Source organism: Gossypium hirsutum, chromosome A02, assembly GCF_007990345.1.
Source record: "Gossypium hirsutum isolate 1008001.06 chromosome A02, Gossypium_hirsutum_v2.1, whole genome shotgun sequence".
Lineage (NCBI taxonomy): Eukaryota > Viridiplantae > Streptophyta > Magnoliopsida > Malvales > Malvaceae > Gossypium > Gossypium hirsutum.
This window is the reverse complement of record NC_053425.1, coordinates 7,259,944-7,279,794: the sequence shown is the minus strand read 5'-3', so window position 1 is coordinate 7,279,794 and position 19,851 is coordinate 7,259,944. Positions and strand designations below refer to the sequence as shown.

Genomic DNA, 19,851 nt, shown 5'->3' with positions numbered 1-19,851 from the left:
GTGAATTTGTTTAGTTTTGAGTTTAATTTGTCAAATACAATAGATGAATGTAATTTAAGTTGGGTTTCAAGGTGATTTAATAAAAGTTAATAACTAATTATTAGCTAATTATAAATTTTCATAAAATCAACTTTAAAACCCGAACTAAACATTAAAAATTTAACATTATTACCTTCAAGAATCATAATGTATAACTTTTGTTAAATGCATGTACCACATTTGATCGAAAAAATATAGGTACCATATTAGAAAAAAGTGTCAAACTCAAGTACCAAATTATATATTAAGTCATGCATATACTATTATCGAGTCAATTGAACACTGACTCAATTAAAAAATGAATAAAAATCATTATTTATATAAATTAATTTAAATTATTACGATGATATTTTTATTCTTTTAAATTATGTGATATAAAATCAATAAAATTTCATATCTACATTCAATTTAACTTTTTTAACCAAAATTTTATTTGAAATTTTTATCAACTTTTAATAAATATATTAGCATTATTGGTACCTACATAATCTAATATTTATTAAATGTGTTCGTTGAAGGTATTCATTTTATGTCTAAAATTATTGTTTCGAGAAAATCTCTAAATTTCCAATAGATTTCAATATTATTTTAAATAATATCTATACATTTTATGCATTAATTTTTTTTATAAATTAAAAAAAAAATATTAATTATGTTACGCATATGAGTTTTGCCATTAGATGACCTTCACCGCAACACCATGATTCACGTCCACTAAGGCTTCATTTGGGGCGGTGGTGCGGTGCGTTTAGCTTACTTTTTATCTTACGCTACAGTATCTAATCTTACTGTCACCGCTGTTTTTACACTAACTGCGGGTAAAGCATCGCCCATCTAAACTCACCCTAAATTCTGTCTACATGGTTTCTCCATGAATATTATTTTAATAGAACTTGAATAAAATGTGAGCCAACTGCCTTATAAAACCTATCGATTGCCAGAAAACAATGATCATTTGTCACACACTTTATAATCTAAACATGTCACGTTACTTAATTAACAAGGTGGGAGACAATCATGTGTCCCACAAAATCAACTTTATATAAACCCTAAACCCTATTGATATACTCACTCATCACCCCAACCTTTTTGTAGCTCTTTCTTTTCTTTTCCTTCCCTTCCCTTTCTTCCGTCTCTCTCGTTTACTATTTTTATTATCTTTATCACCTACACAAAACGATTCTCCATCAAAATAGAGTGAGCTATTCTTGAATTTTACCACATCCTCCTCCACACCACTTTCTTGTATCAACAAATTGCATTTTCATATATTAGTTTAATAAATAACTAAATATCTATTAAAACTAACTAATATTTGGCTTTAGTACCAACAAAAGTCCATTTCTGAAATTATTTACGAAAATGAGTCATTTTTAAAAATAATAATGGGTATGGACCGAAAACTCAAAAACATGCTGATATGGATGCGTATTCAGGGGATAATCCAAAAAATGCTTCCACATCAATGTTTTTTTCTTTGTGTCAGGCAAAAGAACTGCTCTGACGTGGATGCGCTTTTGGCCGTGTAATCTCCCGTGGGTTATTTGCTAATTAAGGCCTAGGTTTAGGGTTCTTGGGTTTGATTAGGGTTTTAGGGTTTAATTAAATTATAAAAAAATTGTTTAGGCTTTTGGCCATTGTAACACTTGATCTACCAGCTATTATAAAAAATTACAAAAAAATATTAATTAAATTATAAAAATGAAATAAAAAATTAAATAAAATTAAAAAAATGAAATTAACCCTTACTATTTTCATTTGGTCGATGGAGATATGTTTATCATCGAGACGAATTAATTGTCGTGCCATTACTAACATGATCAAATTTCTTAGAAATTATAAAAAAAATAATTCAAACAAAAATAAAAAACTTAGAGAGCTTTGAGAGTTTTTTTGAGAAATTTAGAGAGAAATTTGGAAGAATAATAAAATTTGGTGTGAAAAATGGGTTGAGGGGTTTATACTTTTTTTTTCCTAACCGTTGGAGGCCCAGTGGTCAGATTCTTAAACGGCTGTTAGAGGTGACCGTTGGGGGAAAACATGACCAAAAGCGCGTCCATGACAGCGCTCTTTTACTTGACACAAGGAAAAAAAATGCTGACGTGGAAGCATTTTTCTAGGTTATCTCCTGAAAATGCGTCCACGTCAGCGCATTTTTAGGTTTTTGCTCCATATCCGTTATTTTTGAAATGACCCATTTTTGTAAATAATTTAAAAAATGGGCCTTTATTGGTACTAAACCCCTAATATTTCCCAATAATAATTAAACAAATTTGAACCTAATAATTAACCTAAAAAACTTGTAAAATGCAAAGACATAAACATATACTTGACCTAATTATGGTCGGGCTAGACCAATGCAAAATTTTACACCTGCTTTCAAGGCTTGGGTTTGATCTGGCCTAAAAAATAGACCTAAAATTTGTCTAAGCTCGGTCCAGATAAAAAATGTTAAACTCGAGCCCAGCCTAACTGCCCATATTAAAAATATATATTACTTTTTTATGTAAAAAAATTAAAAGAAAAATATAATACATCCAATATACTAAAAATATTAAAATAAATAGTTCTCAACAAATTAATAATACTTAAAAAAATCTTTATACTTAAATAACACTAAAACAATTGCAACTCAGCAAGCAAATGCCTCAAAAATAGTAGCAAAATTAATAATGAAACAATAGTTATATAATATCCAAATAATAACAATAAAATAGTAACAATATAATAACAAAATGATAACAAAACAACGTCAAAATGACAACAAACATCAACAAAACAACAGTGAAAAAAAATTAGGCAAATTTGGGTTGAGCCTAGGCCAAAAAAATCTTACCCTAGGCTCAACTCATTTAGAAAACAAACCTCATTTTTTGTTTAAACTAATTTTTCAAGCCTATATTTTTGTCCAAATCATCCCATTTTTTAGACTAACCTTCAGGCTTGGGAGAGTAGCCTGACCCATTATCAAGTCTAACATATACGTATCTCTATTAGATATATAATTAATTTTCTTAGAAATATATGTTAAACCTTTGGTTAAATTTGAAAAATGTACCAATAAGTATTGGATTAATAGTAAGGTACATTACAGTTTCAACTATGAGTTCAATTCTTAAAAACAACATTATTAAGATAGAAAGTCATAAATCTTAAATATAAATCGTAAAATGGACGTTAAAGATATCAAAAAATTAAATTAGAAAATGTAATAATTAATTTGCAACATTTAAATATAAATAGTAAATTAGAGATTCATTTACGTCGGGTAAAATTAAAGTAATTTTATATATTTTCGTAATTGTTTTATATAAGTAATATTATAACAATTTAATCATTGAATTATCAATATAAATGTATTTGCATTACATGTAAGTAGTTAGAAAATTTTAATTTACTTTAATTTACTCTAAACTTGATAAGCATGATTTATATGAAAGAAATATTAAATATGACGGTTAAATTATTAAAATATTAATCATACAAAAAATTATGAAAATGTGTATATAAAAATTTTCTCCCGACCATTTCAAAATTTGAAAAAAAATAGATGAGTTTTAATGAGTTTGGATTATTCATATACAAGTATCATGGTGTTTATGTTGTACATACTACACAGACCCTTGGATTTTAAGTTAATCCTTAAACCATGGTTCATATTTTGAATTAATCTTCAAACTCAAAATATTTTAATCGTCGAAGTATCAATGTTGTATCATTCAGGCATTTATGTCGGCCTAACAATAAACTTGGGTGACAGATGCTAGCTCGAATCTAATGTGGATCATATTTACAATAAGTGGACCAGATTTTAAATATGTTTATACTTATTGTATGGTTAACTTTTTAAAAAACAACCATCCTAAATTTTAATGACAATTTTTGTTTTATTAACCCATCAAATCTATGTTGTCCATGTAACATATATACACATATTTTAAATATGTTCCACGTCATATCTTAAATCGAAAATCAAGAATCAAGATGATGTTGGAAAAACTTGATTGATAAAATACCAGTACTTTGAAAGTTAAATTAGAATATTTTAAAGTTTAGACCTCAATTTAAAATCTAGATTATAATTTGAGAATATAGTGAAATTTAAGCACAAATTTTCAATTTCAAAGCAAGGATTAAAAATAGAAAGTTCATGAGTCCAATCGAAATTAGATTTGGTTTCAAAAAATATTCTATATTCGAGGTTGACTTGTCTGTTGAAATGGAAACTAAAAAATTATTTAAGTTTAATTATAAAATTTATAAAATTAATAAAATTATTTTTAAATAGTAAAATAGATCTGAGCAGGATGGTTTTAATATTTTTTAAGGTAAACTATATTGGAGATTACTCTAATTTTTTTTATCAATTTAATCATTATTGTTAAAAAAACTGCCCAAAATAATCACTCTGCTATTAACCCCTTAACGGATTGTTGATTGGGCTAGCAAGAAAAGGAAAAAAAAATTCTTTTAGACCCTTTAAAAATTATAAGTTTTCAATTAACACCATTATTATATTGTGAAGTTTTAATTTTTTATGCTTAGGTAAAGGAAAAGACAACAATTTACCCTAGCTCCGCCTCTATGACGTCGGCACCCCTCCTCTCTATCATTTTTCCCTCGAACAAGAGAACTCCATCATGGTTTTCCCGCAAAAACCTTTCTCTTCCTCCATTGTTCATGTTTGGAAACCATGACAATTTTTTCTTATTCGGGTGAAAGACGACAGAGCGGAGACGGTGATGACATCATAGAGGGTAGAGCTATGGTAAATCGGTATCTTTTCTTTTGTCTAAGCATAAAAATAATTAAAACTTCGCGCGTATAGAAATGGTGTTAACTAAAATTTTGTAAATTTTTAAAGGGACTAAAAGAATAAATTTTCCTTTTTTGCAGGCCCAGTCAGCAATCCATTAAAGGTTTAACGGCTGAGTTACCATTTTGATTAATTTTTCAAACGGTAGTGGTTAAATTGATTAAAAGAACTAGGGCGATCAAAACAGAAACAACGCTATGGTGACCTCCAACAAAATTTACCCCAAATTTTCAGTAGAAGCCCAACCCAGAAGGGAATTTTGCCTTCCATCGCTCTCGCTGTCTTTTGTTGTTTTGTTTTTTCACTATTCGCTGTCTTTTAACTTTTGTAAACTTAGCCATTTCCCTTCATCTTCTCCACTGCTAACCAGCGAAAATTCTAATACTCGATAATGGTAATTTTCATTTTTGATTATTCAATTATTATTTTTCTTATTTTTTATTTATATCTAATTTGTTTCATTATATTTCTGAATCTCTATCGATGAGTATTTTATTAGGGATTTGATTTCCTGTTAGTGGATCTGATCTGTTCTTTCTGTACGAGGCAACCATATTAGAATATCTTTTTTTTGTCTTTTCTTTTATTTTACTTCTGAATCGTAATTTAGAAGTTGCTGAAAGTTTTATTTGGTTGTTGAGAAAATGCTTGGAAAGTTAATGTAAGTATTAGATTATACGAATCAATCAGTTTTGAAGTATTTCAACGATATGTTTCTTATATTCGGCTTATCAATGGGGTTAAGAATGTCATAAACTCTTAATCTATTACTGAAAACTGCAATAACTGTGAAATTTAAAGTCCTGTTTGGTTGCTGAGAAATGCTTGGAAACTGGAAAATTAATTCGAGTATTATATTCAAAAGTTTTTAGCTATTTGAAAACTGACCAATTTGAACTATATGTTTCTTGTTTTTGGCTTGTTAGTGGAATTAGAATGCAATAACCTATTGCTGAAAACAAAATTTGTTAAATATAGCTATTATGCTTTTTAAGTGTTTTTTATGTCACAGTGATTTGGAATTTGGTATATTAGAATGACTGAACTCTAGGCTCTAATTAATTCATTGACTGGTTTTTCCTTTTTAGCTTGAACTTTACATTCATTTAAGAAAGTTTTGCTTCCTTAAGTTAGATTAGAAGGATTGAACTTGAAACTGTTGCATGATTTATTTTCAGGATGGGAATGATTCTGTAGATTCAAAACAGGACACTACGGATATGGCACTTTTCGTGAGTTCCTCTATTCTCTAGCACTTTTATGTGTCACTAATAAATTTAGATTACAGATTATTACTTCTCTTCATGGTTATTTGGACCAGATGATATTAACTATGCTTTTAGGGAGATTTACCAAACATTGCACTTGAAACTGTTGGACCATCTTAAAGATGATGGTTCTATAGTTTAAATGACTTTCATCCAGCTTTTACTGAATTTAGTCTTTCTCTTCTTTTTGCAGGTCCAGAATCTACTTCAACAGATGGTGAGTTCTTATTTTCAATTGATTTGATATTCTGTATGGAGTTAAAGAACAATGAATTTTAAGCAGATGTAGCTAAGTTTGCTATATGCTTTCATGTTGCAGCAATCAAGGTTCCAAACAATGTCTGATTCCATCATCACGAAGAATATCCTTTTCATATTATCTGATCACAGCATAATACTTAGAAAGCTTAACCTCGAAGAGATGAATTGCTTCGTTTTTTTTCTATTACATCATAGAATTGTTGTTTTGTTGATTTTGGGATTCTTTTATGGGAGGCTGGCTAGGTCTTAAACTTGCTTTGCAAAATGCAAAATGGAGGGTCCTTAGTTTTCTACCAGGGTTTTAGTCTGTTCTTAGGTTGGATTTGTATTGTGGGGGAACTAGCTATTGGGGGGGGGGGGTTTCCGAATTTTGATTTCACTTGTCCTTGTTTCTTAGGTGCTACCAAATTAAGCTAACTTTGACTTTTCATTTTTATTGAAGACCCATGTTAGACATCCTTATCCAATGCCTACCCGAGCATGGGTTTGGGATATGATCCTCCGAGGACTTTCCAAATTCATAACAGTCTTAGAAAAATTTAACATATATATATTTCTGTTCCAAAGAAAATAAAACTGCATTCCGCTTGTAAACATTTTCTTGATTTCCCTGACTTCAATGAACTCGATGAGATGGGCAGCAGGATAGATGAGCTAGAACAAAGCATCAATGATCTCAAAGCAGAGATGGGTGCAGAGAACTCTCCTCCTCCAGTTCCTCCTGCGGTAAAAGATGATTCCAAGTCACCCAATGAATCCTAATGCGATAGCTTAAGGAAATTCGGCATCTAAAGCCAGTAATTCAAGCCTCCTCTAATTGCTATTTTCATAGACTACCCTTATATTTGTAACTCATCCTTTTGTTGAATGTTGAAAACCATCAGCAACATGCATCTTATTCTTTAAACAGAACTTTAAGGCCATGATTAGGCTTTTTAATCTATGCATATTTGAATACTGTAATAGCTATGTCTGACATGAATATTCACGGGTCACGGATTTCTGAAGCAATCAATCTAGATAGAAAATAGTACTAGTTTGCAAGATAGGTTCATTTTCGTGGATGTCATTACTCTTTAGGTCATTCTACTCTCCAATAGCTTAATTAGATTAATGCATTTTGCTTTGGCTCAACTAATCACAAAAAAACACTTAGGCATTATAGTGTTGCAAATGTGGTCCTGATTTTCCTTGCTGTTTATCTGTGTATTTGCTTGTTTTCCCTTTATTTATTTATATCTCTTTCCATACATACCTGTAAATATGACTAAGACATTTGGGGTGCAAATTTAGTTGTGTTGCCATAAAGTTAAGGATATGCCCAATTACAGTTGGGAGTACTTGGTTCCTTTACAATTTTGCATCGTTGTTCTTCTCAGGCATCCAATGCGATACTTCTGCTCCGTGTACCTATCATTTCTTTAAGCATTTGGGCTTTTGATTGAAACGATCTAATTCGGTTAATCGGTCGGTTAATAATTTTTTGGAAATTTAGTTATCGATTAATTCAGTTTGAAATTGGGTAAATAATCAAAATAACTGAACTTAATAATTAATAATACAAATTTTATGTACTTTTTTTATATGTTTATTCTTGTTTTAATAAGAAAAAAAATATATTTTGGTTTGATTAACTGTTAAAGGATTAAAAAGTTCAATTAATTTGATTAATACTAATTTGATTTGGTTAACCGTTTGAATACTCTTACTCTCAACAAATTAATTTTCCCTCAACAACTATCATGTTTGTGTTGTACTTTCGTATTATTCAAAATTATCTGCTTAATATTTTATTTACAATTGAAAAATTAGACAAAATTTATATATGACGTACACTTAACAAGATTAAAGATCCATACATCATAATTACATTTACTAAAACTTGAATCTAAAAAAAAAAGCACAAATTTTTATTGCATTTATTTTGTATGCAGCAAAGCAATACAATATAACTTACCTTGATTAAATCTAAACATGAAGGCTTTAAATGAAGGTGGGACTAATTTATTGTATCCAACTATCCAACTATTTTTCAACAACAAATTTTACTCTTTCTTTTCTGGGCCATTTGTTGTCTGAAATCTCCAGAGAAGAAATTCAGTGCCACAAAAATCAACCTAAAAAAAAAACTGAAAATTCATATCTAAGAACTGTACAAATAAATATCTTTTTTTTCTCTCATCAACTAATTATACAATTCCCATAAATATTTCTCAAATTTCATCCACACAAACAGGCATGAAAAATCGATAATTTGTAAAGAAGAAAAAAAATCATGTCTGCTTTTTTAGTAAAATTTAAAATTTTAATAAATATTATGATAATTTTTTTAAGGATAAATATTAAATTTATAACTTGGTTCAATTTACACTTTAATACATGAAGTTCGGTTTTGTGCAATTATACGTATGAAACTTAAATTGTGGTTTATATATAAACATGAAAATTTAATTTTGATTTAATTGTACACATTAAAGAAATCAATACATATATTAATTTCATAATTAATATAAGTATTTGTATTTGTAATATATCAATGTAAAATGACGTTAATTAAAAAATAATTATTAATGATTTTTTAAAAATCTCACAAAATAAAATTTTATATATGACATTGCATATTAAATCAAAGTTTATGTACAGGAGTTGGAAGGGTGCCCGGCCCCTCTAAAATGAAAAAATTTCTATTTTACCCCTTTAAAATTTTAATTTAGTAAACGTAAATTTACACTTTAACCCCCTAAAAATGATAAAATTTTGATTTAATTATTTAAAAATTATATTTTTACTATCAAAAAAATTAGTTTAATTTTTTCCTTAAAAAAATATTCTGGCTTCGCCCCTATTTATGTATTGTTTCAATATTTATCCCTTCTTTTTCTTTTGGGTAAATGCAAGGTTAGGATTTAATTTTTAAGATTTAGGATTAATATTTAGGGTTTAACTTTAACATTTAATATTAATATTTAGAATTTAGAATTTTAGAGACTAAAATTTAAGTTTTAGGATTTAATATTTGAGATTTTAAAAATTTATTTAAATATAAATCTTAATTTTAATTTTTCCCCGCACATAGCCCTGCCGACATATTTGTTACTTTGTTTTAATATTTTTTTAATTTTAAAAATACTTAAATTTATTACTTATTTAATACTAAACTTCTATACTTAAATTATTTAAATTAAATCAGCAAATTGATTTTTTTTTCATTTAAAAGAAAAAAACTTGGAATAAAAAAACTACAAAAGCAATATAAAAGAAATAAATCCAATAAAAAAAAGGAAAATAAAAAAAAGTAGGATTTAAATACAACACATTATCAATGTAATCATAATTCATGCTATTATAATCTCATCTTTATTCTGACACTTCTATATATATATAACACAAAATTTTGGAAAAATATTTGAAAACAACAATCGCATCAGCAAGCAATACACACAATTAAATTATTCAAATATAAGAAAAAAATAAAGATGAAATTAAATTACATTTTTAGAAATAGAGAGGCAACAATTTTTTTTTAATTTAAAGGATAATTTAAAAAATAGTAATAAATCTAACGCCGACAGCGCGTAATTCTACTGCACCCGCGTGAGTAAGGATTAGCCTGAGCTCCCGGCCGGCAGTTATAGTAGGACGCGCCACGTCGCGAGCATGGCACCGTGTTCCTCCTCAACGCACCGTAGCTAATGTATCGAGTCCTGGCTAAAATGCGCCTGCTGATCTCGGAGTCCATGGCGAACTCAGCATCGAAGTCCGAAGACTCCTCCCCGCTTAGCATCAGGCACTCGGCGATGGATCCGCGGCATTCCGATTTAATCGGGAGAAAAAGGCCGCCGACGACGTCGAGAGTGGGAGAAGAAGACGAGAGCGCCACGTGGACGGCCAGGATGGTGGAAATGGTGAGGAAAGTGAAGGAGAATCTATAGCTTCCCATTTTTGAGGTTTCTTAGATTTTGTATTTCTGTTGAAGGAGGGAGTGGAAATAAGGGCAGGATTTAGGATTATATGTGATTACAAGTCAGAGAAAGCCACTGATGTTTGGATGTATTTGCGATTCTGCCACTTTAATTTCGAGTTTAATTGTAATTTAAGAAAAACAGTTATTTTCTTTAACCAGACTTTGACGGTTTTGACAAACGTTGTATTGAGAATTACGCTCGTCATAGTTGGGTTAAAGTTAAATTAATTGAATTTAATTTAATTAATTGATTAATAGTCAAATTTAGTTTCATAAAAAATTAATTAATAATTTTTTAAAATTTCAATAATTAATTAATTCAATTTGAGAGTCATTATTAATAACCGTTGAAGCACTGGAAATTTAAATATCTAACTGACCATACAAAATAATGCCTCAATTTTCTCTATTACCATATAATAGGGTTTTTAGTCTGTTGTTGGTTACTTAGTATTTGAAGAGTAAAATATAAAAACAGTCATAAAACTATTTCTTTTGTTCTATTTTCATCACCGAACTATTAATTTTTCAATTTAATTATTTAATATTTCAAAATTAAATATTTTAGTCATTCTTGCCGTTAATTTATTGTGGGTTTGGATCGACGGTGTAGTGCAGTACGTTTAGCTTACTTTTTATCTCACGCTACAATATCTAATCTCACCGCCATCACTGTTTTTATATTAGTTACAAGTAAATGCACTACCCATCCAAACCCACCCTTAGTAATAGAAATATAATATAGACTTTTTTTACTCTTCTAATGTGAGAATGCAAATTTAATATTTATAAGTAACATTGTTAAAAGGAACAATAAAAAATTTTCGAATGTAGATTATAAAACGAGGATGAAAGTTTAAAAAAATATATAATTAAACACAAATGTGATGTAGTTGAATTGAGTAGCCCAAATCAAACCTACTTAAGCCTATAAGCTTAAAAGAGTTTAGTAGCATATTACTCCATTGGGCTTCATACTTAAAAACAATAGAATCAAATGGTAAAAAATAAAATTTGGGCCCATCCAACAAATAGCCCAAAAAATTAAATCTTTACCATAATTATTGAATTTTGATATAACTACAAAAGAGTCACTTTCCATCTTTCCTCTCAATTTATTCTAAAAATAAATATATATATTTTAAAATATAATTGATTGTAATAGATATCTTATATTGTGCATTATAAGAATGAAGGTGGTGACAAAAAAGAAATGTCCATTTTAGCTATTCATTTAATTTTTCTTCTCTTTTAATTCTTGAATTTGTATTGTTTATCAAATCACATCAAGATGGATAGAAAAGTTAACGTTTGCTAATTGTTAATAATAAAAAACAACTAACTTTTGATATTGAATTCACGTGACAACCTACGTGTATGCGACATTAGTAAAGTTAACAAAAATTAACTTTTTACATCAATGTTAGGGTGATTTGATAAATAACATAAGGTTAAGGCTTAAAAAAGATGAAAACTTAAATATAGGGCTAAAATGATTTTTCCTATAAAGTTGGAGGATCGGATAGGTGGTTACACCTTCTATCTATTCGAGGTTAATTACTAGACAGATTTGCCTTAAAAAAAGGATTATATGTTCTTTTGGTCCTCAACAGGCTCCTTGTTGTAACAAATTTTCTACTTTTAGAAACGTGGTGGGTGAAGATCCAATTTTTTTTTTTGGTTGAATTGGTTGCTATAAGTCTCAATTTATTGGTTGAAGTAGTGGATGGCCTTCCTTAATTAAATTAATAAAATGTTGTTATTATTATTATTTGAATTTCCTTTTCCACTTCATATTTTCTTAATAAAGACAAAGTTATATGTTTTAACCCTTAATTAATACCACAAAACCAAGTCGTCCATGCTTGTTAATTGTATTATAAATTTTTAATACAAACAAACTTTGGAATTAGATGTTGCCCACCTTACTTACCAATGTTGAGCCCAATTTCTGCCCAGGCCCAATCAAACCAGTCCAAATTAAATACCCCACTAAACCGACCATTAACTTCATCACCCTACTAAACCATCCACTACCTCCATCACCCCCACTAACTCCATCACCCTACTTGTTATAAGTTGTAAAATTTGGCTATAACAGCTATGGAAAAACTATTGTAAGAAAGGAATTTTTTTAGAGAATACACATACGAAATCAAAGAGAATACAAATCAGATTTTTAAGTTAACTTTTTATATTATTCAATTTTGTTTACTTTGGCGTTCACATTTTCTCTTTGCACAAACGAAAGAAGGGAAAAGAGAGGGAGTTTACCTCTGATTTTATTTCCTTTCTGATTTGGCCCCAAAGTTTTCATTTTTAGTTCAATTTAACCCATTTTTTATTTTTGTTATTTTACTGTTAAATTAATTAATTTGAGCTTTATTCTCATTATTTTTATATTTGTTTTTTTATTATTTTCTATTAATTTAATTAATTTGAGTTATGTTTTATATTATTATATTATTTATTATTATATATTTATTATGTAAATACATATATATATTTTTAAGCGAAGTTAATTACTTTAAATATAAATTTCTATTATATATAGACTTATTATATTATTTTTTTATATCATTGTTTATTATCGGTTACCATTTTTATATCAAATTATTATTATTTACTATTTCTCACTATTACTAATTTAACATTGTTATTCCAATTTTTTTTTTACTATTATCCCCCATATTTAATGTTATCGTCAACATATTTTTTGTTATTATCATCATGTTTTAATATTATTATTAATACTATTAGGACAATGTTTATTACATTATTGTATTTATTATTACTGTTGTTTTATTAATTATTTCTATTAATTACTATTATTATTTATTATTTATATATGGTTAGCATTATTCTCATATTATTATTTTCATGTTGTCTATTATCATTATTTTTTAAAAAAATCTATGTCCTTAATTCATTTATCCATTGATCTTCTCTCAAAATTTTTCAAAATAAAGGCAATGTTCGGTATTTAAAGAATTCGAAGAATCGTGCCCTAATGTACTGGGTTTCGCTTTCTTTGTTTGTTTTGAATATTCGAATATCCTCTTAAGGCTAGAACGCACGTTTTAAAGGCAAGCTCATAATTGAGGGTCAAAAATGTTGTGTCTTAACGTACTGGATGTAATGTTTGACCTTGAGGTGAGATGGTGTTTAATACACATTTGACTTATCTAAATGTTTTGAAAGCCAATAAAAGGAGGATCGCGTTTTGAACTCTGTCCAAATCTTTAATTTTTGACATTAAGACACTAAATAATCAATCAAGTACCAATTTTGGGCGTGTCGAGGGTGCTAGTCCTTCCTCGTACGTAACTGACTCCCGAACTGGTTTTCTATTTTCACAGACCAAAATCGTCGTTTTGAAAATTTTATTTATTTATTAAAAACGACCGTGTTTTGAGGTGATCCAATCACACCCTATTAAAAACGATTGGTGGCGACTCCCAACTTTTTGTTTTCAAAAGTCGATTTCCCGTTTTCAAAAAAATGGTTTCGACAACCAACATCAAAGATAAATACTTTTGAAGTATAAAAAGTCTAAACCGTAAACAACCAAAAGAAAGTTTAATAATACAACTTAACAAATAGCAAACAAATAGTAATATTATGCATTAAGCATAACAAATAGCAAAATAATCACACCTCTAATTTTTAATTTATAATGACATCTAATGGGCAATATCTTTCCATATCAATATCTTTTTTAATTATTAAAGTTTAATAATATTGATAAATACTTTGTTGTATTATAAATATTTATGATTACAACTTAGCATGCTTCAATTGCATTAAAATCAATAATGTCAAAGCTTCGTTGAATAAAAATATTGGTTTTTGAACGGTATTGAAAGATTTATATTTTAAATAAATTATTGAAATTTTGAATTACAATTTTTAACTCATTTAAAAAATTTAATTAAAATTTGGATAATACTTGGAACATTGAAACATTAATAATGTAATATTTTAACTCTACAAGCAAGATTAAGAAATCATCATATCTCTTTAATTAATATTTATAAAACACTAAAAAAAATAATGTAGAGTTAAAAACTTCCATAATTAATATATTAAATAATAACCTTCAAATTTTCATGAAAACTATTTTTTTAAAGTTATTTAAACTATTTCTTGCATAGAAAGAACTATTTAAAAAAAATAAATTTAACTTAATTTTACAGTTAATATACAAATGATTTGAAAGTAATATTTTAAGTATAAACATAAAAAAATTAGTAATGTACAAATAATACATTTTCATTACAATTTACTCTCCCTTTTTGATGGGAGTTGATTAGGATTAGGCTTGGAGCCATTCATGTAATTATTTGAGTGAAATATATTTGATAACAATAATGCAACCCCCAAGTTGATTTAGCTTAGAGGAAAAGAAAGAGAATTTAAGCGGAAAGAAGAGAAAAGAAGAAGAAGCAAATGCTATCGTTCACAAATCAAAAGGCCACTCACTTTAAATATATACCCAATATGCGGAGTTTCACAGCATCAAACCCAAAAAGTATATCATCTCTCAAACCCTTTCTACTATTTTTTTTTTTAAAAAAATTCAATAATTAATTTTTTTTAGTTTTATTTGTTAGGGTTTAACAAGAAAATTTAAAACCAATTTTAACAATAGTTTCGGTCCGTATAACTATTTAAATATATTTAATTTGATTCCGTATAACTATTTAAATTAAACTATTTTATAATGTAAAAACTTATTTTATATTCAAATTAATGTAAAAAGATAGAATTCAGTTCAGTTATGTTTAATATTTGGTTTGATTTCTAAAAGTCTAAAAGGGCTACAAATTAATCATAAATTTTAAAGCTATCCAAATAAAATCAGTACCTCTCATATTTAAAATTCATACTCAACACATATTCATAAATGATATATAAATGTTTTTCTAAAAAATTAATCATAATTCAATTAACACTGTTATTGTTATTGCTAATTCCCACCACTCTTTTTTACACTAGGTATATGTTTTAATGTTAATTATTTGTGTAATTCAAAAAAAAAAAAATTACCAGAAATCTAAAGCTATGAAGTGTGACTGGTATGAATGAATAAAAGTACCCTACCCATATTTTCCAATTTCCCAATTTATGCAGCCGCTTTAACTTTTTATTGGGGTAATCCAAATGAATTGCACTTCGTTGAATACAGGGTGAATAGGAATACAACATTAATTTCGGATGTCAGGGGAAGAAATACCGCCCCCCGTGGGGTGGGACCCGCATCTTTAGGCACCCATTTAATATTAAGATTTTATTTTTATTAATCAAGTTTACTTCTTTTTTTTTTTTTTATAAATAACTATTTTTATTAATTATTGATAACATATTAATTTATTATATTGAAGTATTAAATTATAAGGAAAAGTTATTAAATTTGTTTCAAAACATTTTAAAATTAAAGTTGAATAGTGAATTCAATGAAAAATAAAATTTTAGTTATAAAAATTCAATCAAACAATTAAGATACACAACCATGCCGCCTCTAGCAAACCATAATATTGGATGTTACAGGATCTGTCCATGTATAAGAATCAGCGGTGTTTTCTTTTGGAATTTGCTTTCTCTTTTTTATTTTTCATTGAATTCACTATTCAAGTTTAATTTTAGTTATCAACAATTAAGATACACAACCATGCTCCTTATTCGCCCCTATCAAACCGTAATATTGGATGTAATGTAGGTGTGTCATATCTTTTACAGGATCTGTCCATGTATAAGAATCAGTCGTGTTTTCTTTTCTTTTTTTTTTATCCATAAAATGTCTACATCTTTTAGTCCTCCTAACCCTGTAATAAAAAAAAAGCCAACCCCTGTAAAATCTTTTACAGGTCAAGGTAGAAAGTAAGGTAGACGGTTTGGTAGGGGGTATGGAGCATGGTTTAAGAAGACAATTGTTGATTGGGGTATTTAAATTTTACTTGTTAAGCATTAACTCGATTTCTTAGGTCTCTATTTTGTGGTGTATGTGATTGTCGGCAAGAAGAAAGAAAGATGAGGCATAGTAAAAAAAAAAAAATGGCTACGATTCATATATATTGACGTGTTCCACACTCTCATCATATTTCTTTTTTCTTTTCTTTTATTTTATAAAAATAGTTCATTTTTAATTTTGGTCAATTGATTTCTATCTATTTTAATTTTGAATATAATTAATTAGTTTAATATTTTTATAATTCAAGTAATTAACATCGTTTACTTTCAATTGAAATGTTACGTATATATAATTTGAAAGCAAATTTTATAATGTTATTTTCTCTTCTAATTTTATAATATTAAAACTGTGGTTTTTATTTTTTTATACTCAAGTTTAAGACTTAATTATTATAATTTAATTAAAAATAACTTTTCATTTATTTTTACAATATAATTAATTAATCCAAATAATTAACATGATTAATAATCTCAATTAAAATGTTGAAGTATAACAAGAAAAATCTTAAATCCTTGCTGTTTTGATTGCGATGATAATTTATTTTATTTTATTTTGCGTAGATATGTTAAAATATAAATCACAAAAAATCGTGATCACTTGGCTTGATATTTATTTCTATTTATTGTTTTTTAATCCTTATAAAATTAAAATTAAAATGGATTTTAAAAAATAAATAAATTATATTAAGGTAATCTTGAAATATATAATTTTTAGACATTAATAATAAAATGCCGTATTATCAACTCTTAAAAATATAAAAATCTTATTATACGTTCATTCATATTTAATATTTTCTTTAACTTAATTTAAATTAAATTACTTAAAAAATTAAAAAATTTTAATAAATAAACAAATATGTTTTTTTTTCTTTTATAATTTTTAAATCATTTTAGTTTTTATAATTTGAATATCTCTTATTATTATTATTTTTTAAAAAGCATAGTTTATTTAAATCTAACATATTCCCTTTCATTTTGTCAAATATCAAACATGCTTGTTCCCAAGGACACCCATGAAAGTGTTGTGATAATGTGTGTGGTTTTTTTATTATCACAAATTATTTATTTTGCTGTTAGTGTCTGATTTACAATCTATGTTTGAAGTTTATGGTTGCCTTTTTTGTGGAATTTTATCATTTAAAATTAAAATCCAATGTGATTTAGGTCTCTATTGCTTTGAATTTTTTTTATTACATTGTGTTTCTATTTTTCTATTTAAAATTTGAGGAGTATTCTTGGAAATTAGAAAAACATGATGAATTTTATCATGAATCAGAAAAGAAAAATTAAAAGTATAAAGGTGAAAAAGTTTTATGGATGAATTTGGAAATTGGGATATAACTTATAAGCTAATTTATGAATGAAGCCATTGTTAAACGAAATCCATAATCAAGTAAGCTAAACGCATCGTACTCAATCGCTCGTCTAAATCCATTTTAAGAACTCCAAAAATGATAGTATTTCTTTTTTTTTCGACGAGCTCTATGGCTACTTCATGCCCGTACGGTTAGTGTAAAAATAATGGTGACGGTGATATTAGATGATATAGTGGTACTTTAGCGTGAGACAAAAAGTAAGCTAAACGTACCGCATCACACCACACTCAATTGCTTATCTAAGCCCACCCTAAGAACTCCAAAAATTATATTATTTCTTTTTTTTTCTTTTCAACAAGCTCTATGGCTACTTAATGCCCGTATGGTTAGTGTAAAAATAATGGTGACAATTAAATTAGATAATGTAATGAGACTGTAGCGTGAGACAAAAAAGTAAGCAAGCGCACTACATTGTTCATCCAAACCCACCCTAAGAACTCCAAAAATGATTTTTTTTTCAACGAGCTCTAAGGCTACTTTATGCCCGTATGGTTAGTGTAAAAGCAACAGTGACGGTGATATTAGATAATATAGTGGTATTGTAGTGTGAGACAAAACGTAAGTAAACATTAATCTGATTTATATTTTGATCCATAATTGAATTGGATTTATATTTTTATAATAAAATAAAATAATGTTAATCTGATTTATCTTGAAAGTTTACTTTTTGAAAAAGAAAAAACACTTTCTTTTCATTATATCTGAATTAATTTGATTCCACATTTTTAATATTATCTTGGTTAATAAAAAATTTAAAGACCGCTTACACACTTTCAAGCTTCCATAGCCATGCAGGATTCTGGCATTGGGGATCTCTGACTCTCACCTTTTTTTTGTTTTTTTTTTGGTTATTTAAAGAATATTCAACATTATTACAAGAAATTAATAATTTTATTATTAAGCAAGAACCAAAAAGAATAATGACTGAAAAGGACAGAAGAAAGTTAAAAAAAAAAACATTTGTTGCTTCATCAAATCCTAAATTTTGATTAAACATTTAAATAATATAAATTAAAAGAATTTGCTGCATAAAAATAAAACACAATTTGAAAGTAAAGAAATAAAAGACGATTAAATTAAAATGATTTAAAAAACATAAAAGAAAAAAAAACATAAAATGACTCATCAAAACAAAATGGTTTAAAATGATTTGCGTGTAAGATTTAGTTTGTAAAAAGGAAAACGATTAAGGCCTTGTTCTTCATTACTTTTAGGATGAATTTTTTCCAAAAAAAGTGCTTTTACACAAAAAGTAATAAAGAACAGAGGTAAAAAGTAAAAGTTTTTCAACTTAATAAAAGTTCTTTTTCTTAGATGAAAAAGGAGAAATTTTGATGCTTTTTTCAGCCCAAAAGTGCTTTTGAGGCTATATTACTTTTTTAGCCTTATTTGTTCTTTTTTTTTCCCTCATTTTTTCTAATCTTAGAATCCATTTTCCTCTTTTTTTTTTCTTTTGTTTGAACTTTAATCTAAATATATGTAATATTTTAATTTGTTAAGTTTATATTTTTTATGTTATATTAATATTTAATATGAGTTATATATTCAAAGCATATTTTAAAATAAAATAATACAAATGTGTTAAAAGTATTAATTAAAAATAAAAAAAATTATTTTTAAAATAATATAATTGTGTCAATATCTAATTATAAATATTTAATTATTATATTTAATTATTTAAATATAACTTATATATTCTAGTTAAATTTAATAAATAATTAATATTAATTACTTAGAAATATTTAAAATTAATATTATATATTAAAATATTAAGAATAAGTTATAATAAATTATTTTTTATATTATTGCTAAAATATCATAATATTAACTAATTTAAACATTATTTAAATACATATTTGTTACTTTATAATATAATGTCTAAAATAGACATTTTATTTCTCAAAAGTACTTTTTAACAGCAATACTAAACACTCAAATTTTCAAAAATACTTTTTTACAATAATTTTTAAAAACACTTTTCAAAAACATTACCAAACATACCCTAACAGTCATGAAAGCGAAAATATGCTGCCAATAAGATTGTTTTATTTATTATGTTTTCCATAAGACTGCAAGAAAGAGAGAGAGAGTGGCAGGCGAATACTTTGTTGTCGGGAAAAAGGAAATATAAAGTGGAAAAGGAGATTCAAATAATAA

The 19,851-nt window shown here is 27.1% G+C and overlaps 2 protein-coding genes across 2 annotated transcripts; one reads left to right on the top strand and one right to left on the bottom strand.

Annotated features, from left to right (window-relative positions):
• The first annotated feature begins 5,031 nt into the window (after window positions 1–5,031).
• Window positions 5,032–7,347, top strand: LOC107912442 (heat shock factor-binding protein). The gene is made up of 5 exons (XM_016840625.2): window positions 5,032–5,249; window positions 6,034–6,087; window positions 6,317–6,340; window positions 6,443–6,485; window positions 7,010–7,347. Exons 1-5 carry the CDS (start codon window positions 5,247–5,249, stop codon window positions 7,144–7,146), a joined length of 261 nt encoding a protein of 86 aa, XP_016696114.2. The 5' UTR covers window positions 5,032–5,246; the 3' UTR covers window positions 7,147–7,347.
• Window positions 7,348–9,709: 2,362 nt separating this feature from the next.
• On the bottom strand, window positions 9,710–10,400 carry LOC107908414 (protein RALF-like 33). The gene has a single exon (XM_016835573.2). It carries the CDS (start codon window positions 10,322–10,324, stop codon window positions 9,944–9,946), a length of 381 nt encoding a protein of 126 aa, XP_016691062.2. The 5' UTR covers window positions 10,325–10,400; the 3' UTR covers window positions 9,710–9,943.
• Between the last annotated feature and the right edge of the window lie 9,451 nt (window positions 10,401–19,851).